This window comes from Solanum dulcamara, chromosome 9, assembly GCF_947179165.1.
Source record: "Solanum dulcamara chromosome 9, daSolDulc1.2, whole genome shotgun sequence".
In the NCBI taxonomy this organism is placed as follows: Eukaryota; Viridiplantae; Streptophyta; class Magnoliopsida; order Solanales; family Solanaceae; genus Solanum; species Solanum dulcamara.
In genome coordinates, this window is record NC_077245.1 from 72905943 (window position 1) to 72924807 (window position 18865).

At 34.6% G+C, this 18865-nt stretch overlaps 1 protein-coding gene across 1 annotated transcript; it reads left to right on the top strand.

Annotated features, from left to right (window-relative positions):
- Window positions 1–16832: 16832 nt before the first annotated feature.
- LOC129902738 (protein FAF-like, chloroplastic) lies at window positions 16833–18706 on the top strand. The gene is made up of 2 exons (XM_055978115.1): window positions 16833–16967; window positions 17061–18706. Exon 2 carries the CDS (start codon window positions 17094–17096, stop codon window positions 18444–18446), a length of 1353 nt encoding a protein of 450 aa, XP_055834090.1. The 5' UTR covers window positions 16833–16967; window positions 17061–17093; the 3' UTR covers window positions 18447–18706.
- Window positions 18707–18865: the final 159 nt, after the last annotated feature.

The following is an 18865-nucleotide window of genomic DNA, read 5'->3' on the forward strand; positions in this document are numbered from 1 at the left end:
GGTTTGACGCATTCAGAATTGGGCTCGATAATTATGGACTGGTCCATTGGGCCGATTGTGTGAATCTTAACGGGTTAAGTGCATTAGCAGCCACTTTAACGGGTGATTTACAAGAATGGCCATTGAAAGTGATAGTATTGAACTTTTGATCTCCCTACTTGATGCGCAAAATTTCAAGTTTAATAAGTTTTTCCCTTTGGACCCCTACTATATAGCCGGGTGTCTCTTTTTTTCAGCCTCGTGGATGGACGAAAGAAGGAAAATTACAGGACAGGACAATGAAGCCTTGAGAAGTAGACAACCAGCGGCAACACTTATAACTTTTTGTACCTTGAAATTTTTCCTATGAGATAACGAGAGGTTAAAAATTTAAGATCATTCATTTTCAAGTTCGCAGGGGTAATACACAAAATTTACTAATGGACAGTGCATCCATTAGTAAGGCTTTTTGTATTTCAAAGTGAAATTCAAATCTTTTTATTTTGTTGGTTTTCCGTTAAGTGTTCAATATCTGATCTGAAGCCTGATTAATTTGAATTCCCATAGGGAAGTCTCACATTTTGCAGGTAAAACTGTTTCTAGCAAAGATGATTGTATACCTAGGGCTTGAACTTGAAACCTTTTATCAAGTATGAAGAAGTATTTTCCACTCCACCATAATCATTCGTGGTACCTTTTTCAATTATATGCACCGTTTCTCTTGGATTAATATACGTCGAGTTCCCCATTTTCTCTATAATTTTATATTCCTATCAACACTACTGTGAAAGATATTATGTATTAGAACAAAACCCTTTTTCTTTTAGCACAAGTATCAATTAACTCTGACACCTTGTAATCACAAGATTAGACATCACTTCAATATTTTTTTAATTCTTTCGAGATTCAAGCGACACGTGATTGAAAATACAAAAAGGAAAAAGAAGAAACCAAGATAGATTTCAGTGAATGAACATGCCTAGTAACTGAAATTGGGGAAGTACTATTATACCTAAGGTCATTTTCAATTACTAAACCAAGGTTCATCTTGTATACAAGTAGTTATTATAGACTCGTATAATGACATTGTGTTATTTAGTTTTGATGATCAACAAACTATAGGACCTGATACACGGACCTGGTCCCATGAGCAAGTCAAGTTGCAGACTAGCCAGTTGTAAAGCTATCATCCTCTGTTATGGTTGGTAGAACCAGTAGAGGCAGCAGACCTGAAGCCAATCAAATGAATCCTAGGTTGTGGATCTCCGACGTTAATATTCAAACCTTGGACAACAAAGTTCTTTGGTTTTTCTCTTCTAGAATTGACAATCAAAAATGTTCCTTTTGTTCTCTCTAAAAAAAAGACAAAACTTACACAAAAGCTATACAGGACCTGATAAAGCTGCTCAAGATATTCTTCTTTATAGTTGTTTGTAGTTTTGAGTCTTATGTGTTATATTGTAAAATTAGTTCCTAGTGTATAAATGAATCTTGATTATTTCCAAATGTATTTTTTATTGTGACTTCATTGCTAGAGTTAGTTTTGAAGTGTGTTTGAAAAGTCTACTTCATTGAGAGGTAGTGGTATAGTGAACAATAGTGACATTGCTTAGGCTTGAGGCTTGTAATAGTGGTGTTGCAAGAAAATGGGTGAAGAAGATTAGTAACTAGGTATAATAGGTTGTAATAGTTTACTTTTCTCTTGCACCCTAGTGAAGATTGACAACTAAATCTTGAGGGTCAGATCGTGATTTTTTCTCCCTTGAGCAAAGAGGTTTTCCACGTAAATATTGTGTGCATTTTACCTTCTGCACTTAACTTGAGTATTCTGTTAAATGGCTGTGTCAAGGGACCTGGTCCCCTGACTCGTGTGGTGGACGCATATATTTTATCAATTGGTATCAGAGCAAGTGTTCTCTATATGGTTAACACCGAGAGAAGATCTTATGGACTGAAAGATGGCTGCTCCACCTAATCTTAAAAAGGGACATTCTACTACCAGTCCGACTAGATTTAATGGTCAGTTCTCTGGGTGGTGGAAAACTCGTATGCACGATTTTCTCATGGCAAAAGATAGTGAATTATGGGACGTTGTTCTGGATAGACCCTATGTTCTTGTAAAAGAGATTAAAGAAGGGGAAGTTACTCGAGTTATATCAAAAACTCAAAAGGAGTATGACGAAGCTGACAGAAAGAAGATAGAAAAACACTACAAAGCAAAAAAGTTGTTGGTCTGTAGAATAGGACCTGATGAATACAACTGAATTTCGGTATGTGAATCTGGCAAGGAAATTTGGGACTACTTAAGGATTGCTCACGAAGAAACTACTCAAGTGAAGGAGTCAAAAGTTGATATGTTAACTACTCAATATGAGAACTTCATTATGAAGGAAGGAGAGACCATTCAGGAGATGCATACCAGGTTCACCTCTATCACCAATGAACTTTGGTGTCTAAGTGAACCTATCCATCCCAGTAAAAAGGTCAGGAAAATTCTTAAGATTCTCACTAAGTCTTGGGAAAGCAAAGTAGATGTCATCACATAAGCAAAGAATCTGAAGATTCTTACCATGGATAAGTTAATTGGAAACCTTCAGACCCATGAGTTGAATAAGCAACAAGATTACTCCAGGAAAGACACAAAGAAGGAAAAATACTTAGCTCTTAATGTACCTCAAGGTGAAGACTATGAAGAAGATCAGGATATGATATATTTGACCAAAATGTCTCACAAAATTATGAGGAAGCATGGAGGGTTCATGAAAAGGGGTAACACAAGCAGAGCTGCCAATGGCACCGACCTGTGTCATGGATGTGGAAAACCAAGACATTTTATCAGAGACTATCCCATGCAGAAAGGAGAATATAGAAATTACGGCAAGACTGGAGGTGACAGAGATAAATGAAGGGACCAGAGAAGAGTTGCAACTGACTATGTAGTGAAGAGAGCTCTTGTTATATGGGGAAACTCTTCAAGTGACTTAGAGGAATCAGATCATCCTGAAGATGCCTCTATGCTAGGTGTGAAGGATGATGATGAGATGTTCAACTCCATGTTTTCCTTTATGGCAAAATCTGATGATGAAGTAGAGAAAAGGTAACCTTACTTAACCTTAAGGAAAACATCAATGCCTACTCCTTTAGGAAACTCAAAAAACTGGCTTATGTCTTGATTGATTCATTATGTGAATTAACCTCTAAAAAGGATTTCCTAAATATTAGCATTGACACTTTTCAAGATAAAAAAAAATGCCTTGGTGATTAAATGTCTGAATTAGAAGAAAAAATTGTGTCGTTGGAAGCAGAGAATAGTAGTGTCAAGGAAATGCTAGAATGCATTCCTGAAGTAGACGTAAAGCTGAAGGGTAAGGCTAATAGAGTTGAGCTGGAACTTGAAGAAAGTCTTAAAACTCTGAATTAAAATTAGCCATGGCCCTAGAAAAAAATCTCCAACTAGAGAAGGACCTGGTCCGGGTCAAGAAAGAGCTAAGCAAATCTCTCAAGTGGACTACCTCGTCCAAAATACATGAAAATATGACATAAGGTTATACTGGTGTAAATGGTCTAGAATGCAAAATGATAGAGCCTCCTTTTAATCCATATAGTAAGTATGTGTCTATATCTGACAGCTTGCTATGCATTCATTGTGGTAGAAATGCTCATCTAAAAGGGAATTGTGACGCATGGAAAAAATCTAAAAAGGGTGTTTTAGAATATTTCCTACATAAAAATAGTCAGAAGAAAGCACTTGGTCCAAATAAGCTGATGAGGAAGGTGATGCTGCCCTACTGGACTAGGAAAGCTTTGATCACACCACTTTCTGTATACTGGAAGCTCAAATTTAAATGGGTTCCCAAATCTAATCAATAACTTTTATGCAAGAAAGGTCCGGAGGAAGTAGTCAGTGTTGGTTTATGGATAGTGGTTGCTCGAAGCACATGACTGGAAGGACTGAAAATTTTCTCTCTCTCTTTCAAGGCTATTTAAGGTGGAAGTATTTCATTTGGAAATGGAAAAAAGAATATATCCTTGACATTGGAAAAATTAAGAAGTCATTAGAGCATTCAATTGAAGATATGTACTATGTAAGTGGTTGAAGTACAACCTACTCAGTGTATCTCAAATTTGTGATAAAGGAAATAAGGTTAGATTCTTGTTTGAGAAATGCATTGTCACAAATTTGTCATCGCAGGAGATACTCTTGGCTGCAAAATAATGTAAAAATATATAAGTAGTGGATTTGAACTCTGTTCAAGGAAATAATTTAATATGTCTCAAAGTCCAAGATGAAAGTGCAAAACTGTGGCATAGGAGGCTAGGACATATTAGTTCATCCTTGTTGAACAAACTTGCAACCAGGGACCTGGTTCGAGGACTTCCAAAGGTGAACTTTACTAACAACGAAGTTTGTGATGTTTGTGTTAAAGGAAAGCAAACTAGAACTTCTTTCAAAATAAAGAAAGAGGTAAGCACCATCAGACCACTTGGACTCATTCATATGGATTTGTGCAGACCGATCAAGATACAAAGTCGAGGAGGAAAGAAGTACATTTTTGTTATTGTTGATGATTTCTTAAGGTTCACCTAGACAATGTTCTTAAAAAGCAAGAATAAGACGGCTGATGTATTGATAAACTTTGCAAAAATGATTCAAACCAAGCTAGAGTGCAAGATAGTTGGGATCAGGTCAGATCATAGAACAGAGTTTGAGAATGCTAGGGTAGAAAGCTTTTGTGCAAAATTTGTAATACATCCTAAGTTCTCAGCTCCAAGGACTCCACAACAAAATGAAGTAGTTGAAAGAAAGAACAGAACCCTGATTGACATTGCAAGAACTGTGCTGATTGACTCTGAGCTGCAAAAGAATTTCTGGCCTGAGGCAGTAAATATGGCCTACTATGTAACTAATCGTGGCATGATCAGGTCAATACTAAATAAGACTCCATATGAATTGCTGAATAACTAAAGGCCCAAGCTGAGTTATCTTAGAGCCTTTGGGTGTAAGTGCTTTGTGTTGAATAATTGGAAGGATGATCTGGGTAAATTTGATCCTAAGAGTGATGAAGGGATATTTGTTGGGTACTTCTTTTCCATTAAAGCTTACTGAGTGTACAACAAGAGGACGATGTGTATTAAAGAAAGTGTCCATGTTAGCTTTGATAAATCTAGCAAAATAGATAATCTCAATGATAAAGATAATTTTGAGATTGAAGAGCTTCTGTAGGTTCAAAGAAACAACGTTGTTGCAAGTGATGAAGCTCAAGCCGATGAGGATGGAAATAATGATGAAACAAATGATGATAAGTAACCAAAAAAGAGACCTGGTTCAACTCAAGTAGAAGAAGAACCAGTTCAGCCTACAGACAACATGGTTAACAGTCAAGTTAAACTTGAAGAGACTTTGTCAGATGACGAAGGGATGAATACTTCCACTAATCAACAGCCACGAGATCACCCAGGGTGGAAGCATCAATCTTCTCATCCCTTGGATAACTTGTTTCACCGTTAGATTCTGGAATACATACTAGGCCCAAAACTAGAAATCTAGTGGCGTTTTCAGTATTTTTGTCCTCTATTGAGCATAAAAATGTGAATGAAGCTCTGAAGAATACTGATTAGGTAAACTCTATGCAAGAAGAACTTTATCAATTTGAGAGAAGCAAGATATGGCACCTGGTTCCTCGCCCCTCTGATAGAACCATTATAGGAACCAGGTGGGTGTACCATAATAAAATAGATGAAAATGGTGTAATAACCAAGAACAAATCGAGGCTGGTAGTTCAGGGATACAATCAAGAAGAAGGAATTGATTACGATGAGACATTTTCTCTAGTCGCCCAAATGAAAGTAATTAGAATTCTGATTGTATTTGCTACATTTATGAAATTCAAATTATTTCAAATTGATGTCAAGAATGCATTTTTGAATGGATACTTGAAATTAGAAGTATATGTCAAACAACCTCTTAGTTTCGAAGATGTTGATTGACCAGATCACGTGCTCAAACTCGACAAAGCACTCTATAGTCTAAAACAGGCCCCCAAGGCCTGGTATGAGAGGTTGTCAAAATTTCTACTTGACAACGGATATAAGAGAGGGAAGATTGATAACACACTTTTCTTGAAGGCAAGAGAAAGAGACTTGCTGATTATTCAAATTTACTTGGATGATATCATTTTCGGAGCCACTTCAAGCCCATTGTGCAAGGACTTTGCTACCCTTATTTCAAGTGAATTTTAGTTGAGCATGATGGGGGAATTAACATTCTTTTTGGGATTGCAAATAAGAAAATCATCACATGGTACCTTCATATATCAAGAGAAGTACATCAAGGATCTCCTAAAAAAGTTTCACATGGCAGACTCAAGGCCAATTGATACCCCTATAGGAACAAACTCAAAACTTGATGTTGATGAACCTGGTCCAGGAGTAAATGAAACCATGTACAGAGGAATTATTGGATTTCTGTTATATTTGACGGCGAGTAGACCTGATATTATGCTTAGCATAGAAATATGTGCAAGATTTCAGGCGTGTCCAAAAGAATCTCATTTGAAGGCTGCAAAAAGGATTCTAAGGTACTTAAAGGAAACTGAGGACCTGGTCCTATACTATCCGATTGGAGACCCCTTTAACCTGGTGGGATATGCTAATGCTGATTATGCAGGGTACCTGGTTGATAGGAAAAGTACCTTAGGAATGGCTCAATTTCTAGTATCCTCACTGATCTCTTGGGGAACTAAGAAACAAAACTCAGTTGCTCTATCCACTGCAGAGGCTGAGGCTGAGTATGTTGCAGCTGCCTTTTGCTCACTCTTCTTCAAATATCTCTCTTTCTCTTCCTCAGATCAAAACTCATCTAGTCTTCTCAAAATAAATAATCCCTCTTCCAACTTTTGTTTCTTCTCTCAAAGCATGTCTAGTGACCCATTTCCCTCATAAAAGCCCCAAATATTTGAACCTGAATCCCACCATCAAACTCCAATGAGTGAACCCCTGCCGGAAACTGAAAACGCTCATTCCTCTAGTCAAATTTCGGTCACCTCTTGCATATACACATCTCCCCCATCCTCTTCTATACATGAAATCACTCCAATTTGTTCTCCAATTCTCATAATCTCTAAATCTCAAGAGTCATCGCTTATGGATTCTGTTCATTCTGTGGTTAAACCTAATCTTCCCTCCCTTGAGAATGAACCTTCAGTTAATTATACTTCTTCATCTCAACTTGGTCTAGTGTCCTCAAATATGTCTAGCTGAGATGCGATGAGATGGAATCAAACCTCTCTTCTTTAATGAGAAAGAAAAGTCACCTGATGTTACAGTTGTAGGGTGAGAGCCTGTCTTCGATTAGACCCAAGTGCAAGAGTTACCTAGGGTACCAATTGACGTAGAAGATGAAGACTATATGCCTCTTCTGACCAGGTTTGCACGGAAAACTCATCAAAAAGAAAAATTAGCGGACAAAGAAAGCCTAACTCATCAAGCGATTGTTGTGAGTGATCCATTGGGCGAAAAAATCATGGTTCCAAAAAAGACTGTAGTCCCCAAACAATCTAAGGAGACATCTAAGAAAAGAAAGGAATTCATTTTTGAGCTTTCTCAAAAAGCTACTAGGGGAACTCGAAAAAGGTTACTTAGTGATGCCATTGAGGCAAGCAAATCAAAGAATTTGCAGTGAAGGGAACTACGACATCAAATAGGGACTGCCAAGGACACTACTCCAGATGATCAGGTAATTAATGTGTCTACAATTTCCGAGGATAGTGATACCATTTCCGATGATGTGGTTGCTACTACAAAGAAGAAGAGGGGTAAAGTGTTAGTTGCTGTGTCTAAAGGGGTGCAAACGAAATATACAAGAACCGTTAAAGGAAAGAAGCCTGTCAGTATGGAGGCATTTGCTCTTGAAAAGGAATCAGGTCTGCCCAACAAAAGAAAAAAATGGAAAATATTTTGAGCATGGCTGAGAGGGTCAAAATTCTACGCTCTCAGAAGGTGTTGAGCGGTAGAATTTTTTATCCAAAAGTCTATGATCGCCCAAGAATGAGGGACCTATTGATGCAGTTGAAATTCAAGGGTGTACATCCTTATTTGAGTGGTCTATTCCCACTCTCCATGAAAAAGAGGTACGAGAGTTTTACTACAATCTAGATTTTTTTGATAATGGTAGTCTCAACACTAATGGGCAGCATCATGTTCCACCTTTCTGAAGAAATTTTGGGGAACATTCTTGGAGTTCCAAGGGAGGGAGCTGCATATGTGGATAAAGTAGTTCCCTCACCTGCTTTTATCCTTGAAGCTGGTAAGTTACCAGGTTTGAGTGGTGCAAGTCTTCCTAAAAAGCTTTTGAAAGACCAATATCAACTCTACTTTGAGTTTGTGAACAAGGTTCTTCTGCCCAGATCAGAAAGGAGGACGGTTGCATCTTTAATTGACTTGTTTCTGATGGAAACACTTAGCAAACTGGAACCCATCAACCTTTCCGCCAATATGCTAGAGCATATTCATAAAACAATGAGGCAAGAGATGGAAAGCATGGGTTAGGCTATGGGTATTTGCTCAACCTGGTCTTTAAGCATTTTGGAGTTGTTGTAGGCAATGATGTTAAGGGTACTATTAAGCAAATATTCTAAACACCTTTCTAGAGTGTGAGTGTGTTGAAGGTCGAACTGGCAACAAGGCCAAGTATCAGGTGTCTGATCTCTTAGAGCAACAGGAAAAATTGAAGCAGGAATTGGAAGAAATGACAGTGACCCTAGTAACCCGAGATGCCGAGATTTCAAGTCTCAATGCCCATTTATTGGTAGCTCAGACAAAGGGACCTGGTCCAAGTGAAATTGTTGAGTTAAATCTCAAAATGCCGCTCTTACTGCTGAAGTTAAAACTCTCACTCAGCAGTTACTTCAGGCTCATGCTGACAGTAATACTAAAATGACTCTCCTTCTTCAGTCCATTGCTCCCGAATCCTCCTCCTAATTCCTCAGTCTATTCCCTTGTTATTGTCTCCCCTGTTGGCATTTTATGTGTTAATCTTATATAGTTCCTCTTCAGTATAATGTAATGATGGTTTGTTTTAATATGAACATGTTGATGGTTTGTTCTACTGCCTGCTTCTTGTCTTTCTAATGATCCTACTCATGTTCAGTGTTGCCCTAGTGGCCATGAATTTGCTTGCTAGTATACTGTACTCGTTTGGTTTACTATGCTCCATTTTTATGATTCTAAAAGGGGATAGTATGTGAATCATCTTAGGATGGGAAGTTTCTGAAGTTTTTGCTAGGTCGACCTGTTGGAATAGAAGGAAACAATGCATTGGAAGATATTATTGATAAGGGAAATTGTTGATAGGGGGAACATTTATTGGCTTGCATAGTTTGTCATCATCAAAAAGGGGGAAAATATTTTTTAGTTTTGATGATCAACAAACTATAGGACCTGATACACGGACCTGGTCCCATGAGCAAGTCAAGTTGCAGACTAGCCAGTTGTAAAGCTGCCATCCTCTGTTATGGTTGGTAGAACCAGCAGAGGCAGCAGACCTGAAGCCAATCAAATGAATCCTAGGTTGTGGATCTCCAACGTTAATATTCAAACCTTGGACAACAAAGTTCTTTGGCTTTTCTTTTCTAGAATTGACAATTAAAAACATTCTTTTTGTTCTCTCTAAAAAAGACAAAACTTACACAAAAGCTATACGGGACCTGATAAAGCTGCTCAAGATATTCTTCTTTATAGTTGTTTGTAGTTTTGAGTCTTATGTGTTATATTGTAAAATTAGTTCCTAGTGTATAAATGAATCTTGATTATTTCCAGATGTATTTTTTATTGTGACTTCATTGCTAGAGTTAGTTTTGAAGTGTGTTTGAAAAGTCTACTTCATTGAGAGGCAGTGGTATAGTGAACAATAGTGACATTGCTTAGGCTTGAGGCTTGTAATAGTGGTGTTGCAAGAAAATGGGTGAAGAAGGTTAGTAACTAGGTAAAATAGGTTGTAATAGTTTACTTTTCTCTTGCACCCTAGTGAAGATTGACAACTAAATCTTGAGGGTCAGATCGTGATTTTTTCTCCCTTGAGCAAAGAGGTTTTCCACGTAAATATTGTGTGCATTTTACCTTCTGCACTTAACTTGAGCATTCTGTTAACTGACTGTGTCAAGGGACCTGGTCCCCTGACTCGTGTGGTGGACGCATATATTCTATTATAATGGGTTGACAATTGATGTATTAGAGCATTATACCCTATTTAAAATTTGTAGCATGAGTTTTCTCATCTGTGTCGCAACTAATTTTGTTAATTACTTGTCTAGTACACAAAGCACTTCCTTCGTTCCCCAAACTTACTCGCAATATCCTTTCAACCGCTTAATAACTTATAACGCTAGTTCACTTAAAAAAATTTTATTCTCTCAATTGAAATTCAAAAATTTATCTCCAAATTCTATAATTATATCCACTTTATTCATGACCATTAAATTAAACCACACACCTTGGTGCATCATGAAGCATCTTTCAAGTTTTAAAGATTTGTGTTCTTTCAAAAAAGGAAACAGAAAAAGAATACATATGATAGATCAAATCATGGGCGGTAGTGTCTTCACATTTATCATCATATCAATCATCTTCCACATACTAGTTATGCTTGAAAAGTTGTTATATATAAGACACTCCTGTTTTTATTGGTAGTGACTTCATTATTGTGTCAAGAATATAATTGAGCAAGATTCACATATTCTGATACCCACAAATGAAATATAAATTAAAAAGAGAACATAATCCAATTAAAAATATAATGGATTTTAGTGACACATTTTAAAGCAGTATGAATTTGGACACAAACCGAAGAATATTATAAGCGGATTGAATTAATGTTGTAAGTTCAACCTTAAGCGATAATGGACTAAATCACACCGTTCAAGTGAGTTTAGGTGAATACCACATCTTTGACATGATGGTGGGGCGAATCTTGGTGATTATGGTGAGTCTCTTTCGAAAAGTGTGTGTAACACCCTAAGTAAATTTTATATCAGCAAAAATGAATGAAAAAATAAATTGTCGAATCTCACATTTACTGTAACAGTTTAACCTTGTTGACAGTAGTAATATAAGTTATTCAGACTCTTAACTTTCAGTATTGCACCCATGTCAACATGAGATGGGTGTGGGTGTGGGATCCATACCGAATTTGGTCAACCAAAATTTTGAGTACTTTGACCGAAATCAATGAAGAAAATCGTGATAGATACGATAATATCTATAATCAAAACAAAATCTAAGGTGAAATTGAAGAAAATGGAATAGCTTTTAGATATATATGAAGTTGTGTTAGCCTTTTTCCTTTCTTTCTTCTTCCCGAATTCACCTTTCGATCAATATTTTCTTTTTAGAATACCTTGTAAGTTTTCACATAATGTCTCATAATTTAGACATATAATAGTTTTAGATATTTAAATTATTTTTAGCTATATCCTTGCATTTATAACCGTACTTCCGAATCTTAAAAGTTAAATCATAAAAAAAAAAATCCAACTTCTAAATCAATACATGTATCAAATATCTGCACCCGTATTCAAGCAACTTATTGTCTTCTCTTTAGGTCTTAGATAAAAGAATGAGTAGCCCTAATTTCACCCTTATCCTTTTGTTTCATGTGTCTCGTCATAGGTGGGAATTAAGGCATCGCACAATTAAAAAAATGCCTTATAACTTTTGTTATATGCTTTTCACTTGGTACACAAATGGTATTCACATTATAGTGGCCCTTTTAAGTATAAAACAGAGTGTCAATTTCATGGATTGCAAATAATCAATATATAGCATATGATAAAATTCTAAATATTTAATTATATTCACCCACATAATCGACAAGAAATTATTCTGCTGAGACAATCACACTATATGCTGTCATTTTAATGTTTTTTCTCCCAACACATTTACTACTAGTTGATTTGTGCATTTTGATCAAGAAAAGTCACTTCTATTATCTGTGGAATTCTTCCGCTACTCTTAATTAGAGATCTGGATTCAAGTTTTGAGAATTGAAAAATTCTTTTGTAGAGCACTTCTAACTTAAATAAATGACTCTATGTGGCTTGATATATATGTCCACCTCGAACCATCACTTTTATCGTCAATAATAGTGTGGTCTGATAAGAAAAATCAGTTTTATTTATGAGATCAGAGGTTTCGAGTTTGAGTTTTGAAAATTGGGAATTTTTTCTAAAGAACACTTCTACTTTAAATAAATGACTCTATATGCGACACGAATCTAAATTAATCGAGCCAACAAATTTTCAATATCACGTGATTGTTAATTTTTCAAAAAAAGTAACGGTTGATGACCACACTATGAATATAGCAAAATCATTAGGTACTAGACTTCCTATCAAAATGGAATTTTCATGAAATTCTGAAAAAGTTTGGAAAAAGGCAATGATTGAGAGCAAATATTATATGCACACATGTTGAGACTATGGCAAGTTTCATGACTCAAAATGCCTCTAAGCTAAGTTTACTTGTGCTTAGTGAGGTTTGTAGGAATATACAAGATTCTTTATTTCTTTTTTCGCTCGATGTCCAATATATAGGTGAAATTCAAAATTTTGAATTTATAGTAGGTTACGTTCTGAATTCTAAAAAATATAATTTTTTAAATTCTAAATAAATTATTTATACATATTAAGCGGATTTTTAACACAAATATATAATTTTGATCGAAGTTACTAAATTTTTCAAATTCGCAACAAAATTCTAGTTCTACCTCTGGTCAGAATATCCCACTTCGAGAATATATAAACCACTCTCTATATCAAAGGCGGTTCACTTTTCAGGATAACAAATTCAAAAATTATAATTACGAATGAAAGCTATTTATTATTCCACTGCGACCCGATAATATACAAAGATTCTTGCAAGGCTGGCTACCAATATAGGGACTAGAGAGTGATGTTGGAGGTGTAGGAACGGAGAATAGTCACTTTCAAATCTCATGATATAAAAAGGAATAATTATATTTTATAACCGTTCATTAAAATAAAACCAAAAAATATACACTTTTGATTATTAATATATATATATATATATATATATACACTTTTATATTATTTAAAATATTGATGATTTCCTACGTATTTATTTTTTTGATTTTCTGTTCAGGTTCGGTGTAGATAAAGTTTCTTATACTCGTAAAGGGGCTCAATTAATTTTGAATGCGAAGAGAAATTTCACATTAAAAATAAAATATTTTTTTATCAGAGATAACTCTATTTCCATGTCTTTCCTCTTGTTCTCAATCGTAGTAGTAAAGGATACAAATAAAAGGGGCAAAAGAAAAACTTCATCGACGTATTCAAGCATTCTCTTGATTCACTATCTTTTTTTTTGGTTGGAGACATAATTAAATAAATTATATATTTTAATATTATATCGGATTAGACAGAGGACCTGAATTTGAATTTTACAATTGTCATTGTCTTTCTTTGTTAAAAAAATTACATATTATTTAACTTATGGAAAATAGAACTACACCCACACGTACATAAGAACCCATAAAAAAATCATGTGAATGTGTTTGTGTTTTAATTTCCTTGATAATTAATTTTTAGAGGAGATAATAATACTAATACACTTTTTATATATCCTATCAGACCTTCCAATCAATCCAATAATTGCCTTCTCTTTTTTTCTTCCCACCTCTCTTTTCCTTCCCTTTTCCCACCCCAATTTTGCCCAAACACAAATCACAAAAGGAGAAATATTTCTTAATGAAGAAGTCTTCTTTCGAATTATGATGACGTTTATTCAGAATATGAAGTTTATGAGTTATCTCAATAATGATAAGTTGATATATAATAGTAATTAAGTTCATAATAGGATCTATACTTATAAATAATTAATAAATATTTTAATATATATAATATTTAAATAAAAATTACTAAATTCTCGTAAACACATACATTATAGTTTAAATCCACCTTCACATCTACGCTCATGCAAAAGCTAAAACTTTACGATTAAGATGATAAACCATTTAATCAATGTTATTTCAAGCTACAATATTAGAATAGAGCTCTCATACCCGTGCTTGAGGCGACACGGTATGGATTTAGACGAATTCAATACCTTTTGTTTAGATCTTGTATTGTATTAAAAATTTTATTAAATATAGTATTACTTGAGTGATACGTCTCGCCAAATTAATTAATATCTGGCTGATATTTATTGGAATCAGAGACGAATCCAGAATTTTGAATCTCTGGGTGCCACACTGCTTTGAACAATAACTTATGGCAAAAACTCTAGCGTAAACAAGATAATACTTAATATTTATTAGTAAATTTGCATACAAAATTTAGACTTGTTCTATTGGTCTAGTTAAGATTTTTACTTACAATAGGTCTAGAGTTCTAATCTACTTACTAACAATTCTCTTTTCAATAAAATCGCTACCTATGTCTTGCATGATATAAAAGGTTTTTAAAAAATACACCCCAAAGTAGGGCTTGAACTTGCATTCCTACGATAGTAAACCTAATCTTTAACCATTGGCACCACACAACTCATTATTTCTAAGAGTGTCACATTTAATATTTATACTTTCCTTATAAATATATATACGAATATACATGTATATATAGATTTTCAATCGAGACCGGGGGGTGGCGTGACACCCACTAGGAACAAGATTCTTTGACCTCGACCGAGCCACCAGGAAACTGGTAGTCGTACTAACAGCTTGAAGTCGTGTCTTGAAGGCTTGCCTCCATGACAACAAGAAAAGGCGATCTTGTGCTATACTCCGGTGATATGATCCGCCCCTGATTGAAATGACATACAGAAACTAAAAAGAAAAACCAAACACATTTGAAGAGATATGGAAAAAAAATAATCAAGAACGTACCTTATTCCAATTTCCAAACACTAAGAATGTTACTAGAAATCCAAAGCATATCACTTAGGTCCTCTTAGCCAAAACTTCTTTTTAATAAGTTTGATGTCTTACACTAATTTCAATCATAAAACCACTTAACATTTTGATTGAAAACAATAATTACACCTTAATCCAAATAAGTTAGATCGACTATATGAATTCTCATTGCTTTATTGAAGCTCAAGTCGTGTCATTATCATACTCGATGTTGTATTATGATGATTTATCATGGATTAATTAATGAGTTTTATGCTGGCTTCCAGCCTACCATAACCCTCACTACAAGAAAAATGATTTTCAATGACAAGGTTTTGTGGCGACAAACCTAGTGAAAGTAGGGTTTCTATGGCGACTTAAAATAGTTGTCACAAAAGGAGATATAATGTAATATAATCAAGCTCCCACAAATGGAGTTTTACATTTTGATTAATTAATAATTAGAAATCTTCTAATTTCCCTCAGACATTCCTATCAAAATATTATTGATAATCTGAGATTTCTGACGAGCATATTTTCTTCAGATTTCATGGGAAATTTCGTGAAGCATACGCATGCTTCTAGTAGTTTGGATAAACCTTAACAAGCTTATAAGAAATGATACCTTCATTCCAAAACAATCTTTTTCTACCTAGCTGTATTCATATATAAAAAGGAGTGGATCAAACTAAACCAAAACAAGATTGGAACAAAAGGTTCATTCAAATAGAGGATGAAAGTAACTCTAGTTTTTAATCCTATCCTATACACACACACAAAAAAAGTGGTAATGTGGTGCTTATTCCAAAGAAAAAATGGACATTTGATGAAGGTAATTGAAAATGTAATGAGACCAACAAAACATTTGATTCCATATTAGTGCCAATAAGAAGCTTTGCAAATGGTACAAAGATTGGTCCTAAGAGGACAAGGAATAAAAGGATTGATTTACTAGGATTAGTTTGTTTTATTCACATTCAATGTCCGATACAAATTAAACGTTTTTGACAAAAAATGACTTTATTCTTAGGACTCAAATTCGAAACATCTTATTAATAATAGAAGGGTACTTCCTATCTCACTATGGTTGACCATTGGTGGTGGCGTAAAATGACTTGTCATACATTGTTAAGATTAGAACTTTTTTGTTTCCAGCTTAGTGGTACTCAAATTTGAACTTGACTAATAAAGTTTCACATCGAAAAATTTATTTTGGGGGTAAAGCGTTTCACACTAAAAATGATTACATGTCAAGTTTCGAATTCAATATCTTTTATTACGGATGGAAAGGTACTTATCATAATAACACCACAACTGTTAGAGGCAAGCGGCATGTCTTGACACACCACTTTATCGATTTTTTGTTACTAGATATGTATATATAGATAATAAACAAAATGTAATTATTGAGTATCAATATAATTAAAAAGAATGATACTACTAGTTATTATAGTGATTTATTAATTTGTTTTACCATTTTTCTCTTGGATCTTGAGGTGGTACGTAAATATGTACTTGAAATGATTACAACGAATAATTTATCCACTTCTTCTTATTATACATCAAAACTGGATAGTAGAATTCATACATAATTAAATATTCATGAACCAATTAATCAAACATTCTAAAACTCATATTTATAATAAAATGAATGTACTATTTCTTCATTTAGGGATGTAAATATAGGGCGGGGCGGAATGGGACAATCCTTGACATACTAAGATTTTGACCTTTTCCGCCTTGCCAAGTCTTTTGTCACGGACTTAGACTTCAACTAAAAGATCAAGTGGCGGGTCATAACACTTTGTCTTGCTTGGTTCCGTTTATGTTTTCTTTTAACAAAAAATTCTTCATTGTTTTGGGCCCTTGCACAAAGATTCCAAAAGGTTTTTTTGAGCTCCTATAAATACCCTTTGACACCTTCCTTGTAATTGCCATCTAAGTATCATCCCAAACAAAACAAAACACTTGATACCAATACCATCAAATCTTCATAATTTCCTCCATATATTTCCTTTTATTTAATTTTCAGTTCTTAGCTTGCAACTCTGTCCACTTTTGGATATTGTGGATTTTGCTTAAGGCAATATTTAATTTCATTTTCTTGAAATTTTATTGTTTGGAAAATTTGTTGTACATGTGGCTGATTTTTCTTATTATTATTCTTAATTTGCAGAAAACCAATATTTTGCCTTTGATATTTCTCAAGATGTCAACACATTGTGTAAAAATGATCAAGAACTCCAACTTGTCTTTAAAGATAAAAGAAGAAGAAGAAGAGGCAATTGTGTCAATTCTTGATAATGTTGATTCCACTTCTTCAAATGGAGAAGAAGATCATCATGAGCAATTGATCAAAGATCAACCAACCAAAACATTTGATTGGAGTTCAATTTTATCTTCTTCAAAGAATGAAGATTCATCTAATATGCTAATTCCAACTAGTCCTTATGTTCATCCGCTTGACAAAAGATCAATAAGTTCTTTGAGTGAAAAAAGTCTTGAAATTTGCACTGAGAGCCTTGGATCAGAGACTGGCTCTGGCTCTGATTGTTTTCCCTCTTCACCTACTTCTATGTATGAAGACTCAGACGCTGACAAAGACAATCATCACCATCACCATCACCAGCAACAATATTCTGTTGTCTCAAAATCCTCAGAGGATTTTCATGTTTATAATCATAGCAAGATATCGATATCTTCTTGTAGATCTTTTCCTCCATCTCTTCCTTCTATTCACATGCAATCACGCAGACAAAATGGTAGATTGATTCTTGAAGCGGCTTTTGTTCCACCTAAGAATAGTCTTCATGCTCAACGCATTGATGGTCACCTTCTTCTCACCTTTATCAATCAAAACGATTCGAATCTAGAAATGGAGAAATCATGTGAGGATGAAGTTGAAGAGTTTGAGCAACTATTCGATGATATTCAAGAAGAGGAGGATGAGAGCACTATGATGGAACAAAGTACAAGATTGTCAAGTAAGATGACAAATGTGAACAAAGCTTCCATGATGATCATAGAGCAAAAGAATCAACTAACATGGTCTAAATGTACTATTAGTTTCAGCATGACATCTGATTATTTATATTTTAACAGCACGTACATCAACTCAATAAACTTGATGACAGAAGAAGAGAAAAATACTAGTAACATCAGAGAATGTTACACTTATCCTTCATCGGTTTCTCAACCACTACCTCCACCACGAGACGTGGCTGAGGTAATCCTCGCACCACCACTGATGGCGAAAACCTCATTAAATGCTTATGAATACTTTTGGAGGAAGAAACCAACCGTGGGAAATATTGTGAATAATTCCACTATTACCAAGTACTACTACAATAATAAGCAAGTTGGTCTAGCACCATTAGCTAATGGTACTCATACCAAAGCCACAAGTATAACAAAGATAGCAACATGTACACAAGAATTGGTGCTAATTAGAGAGAAGAAGGCATCAACTATGAACAACAATTTGGTGCCTTTTTTGAGAAGTTGCAAAGAGCCAAGGAGATCTCTAGTAATTTGGGAGCCTTATTGCATCGCCACCTCCTAATGGTGATCACTATTAATCCAAAGAATTAATCAAATTATTTGATTATATAGTATTATATGATATGATATATATTCTATATGTATGTATCTCATTAGTCATTACAAATATGATTTTCCTCTCTTAGTTTTTTACTCTTTCGTCAAGAAAGAGTTTTGTATAGCCAAATAAAAAGAAGAGAGAGATCAAAACAAAGATTTAATGGAGGTCAAGACAACCATTTCATCTTATATATGAGCCTTTAATAACTGTTCTATTTTGTATTTCATATGTGTTTTTATTTCTTTTTAGTACATTTTAAAAGAAAATATCACTCACCTTTTTATATTTAGTAACTTTTTAAATTCAACATTTCACATGACATGTTTAACCCAAACAAAATTCAAAAAGCATATTAGTACATTATACTACTGCTAAAAATG

Coding starts and splice junctions, on each gene's coding strand:
- LOC129902738 (XM_055978115.1), top strand. CDS start 17,094: ATGTCAACACATTGTGTAAAAATGATCAAGAACTCCAACTTGTCTTTA.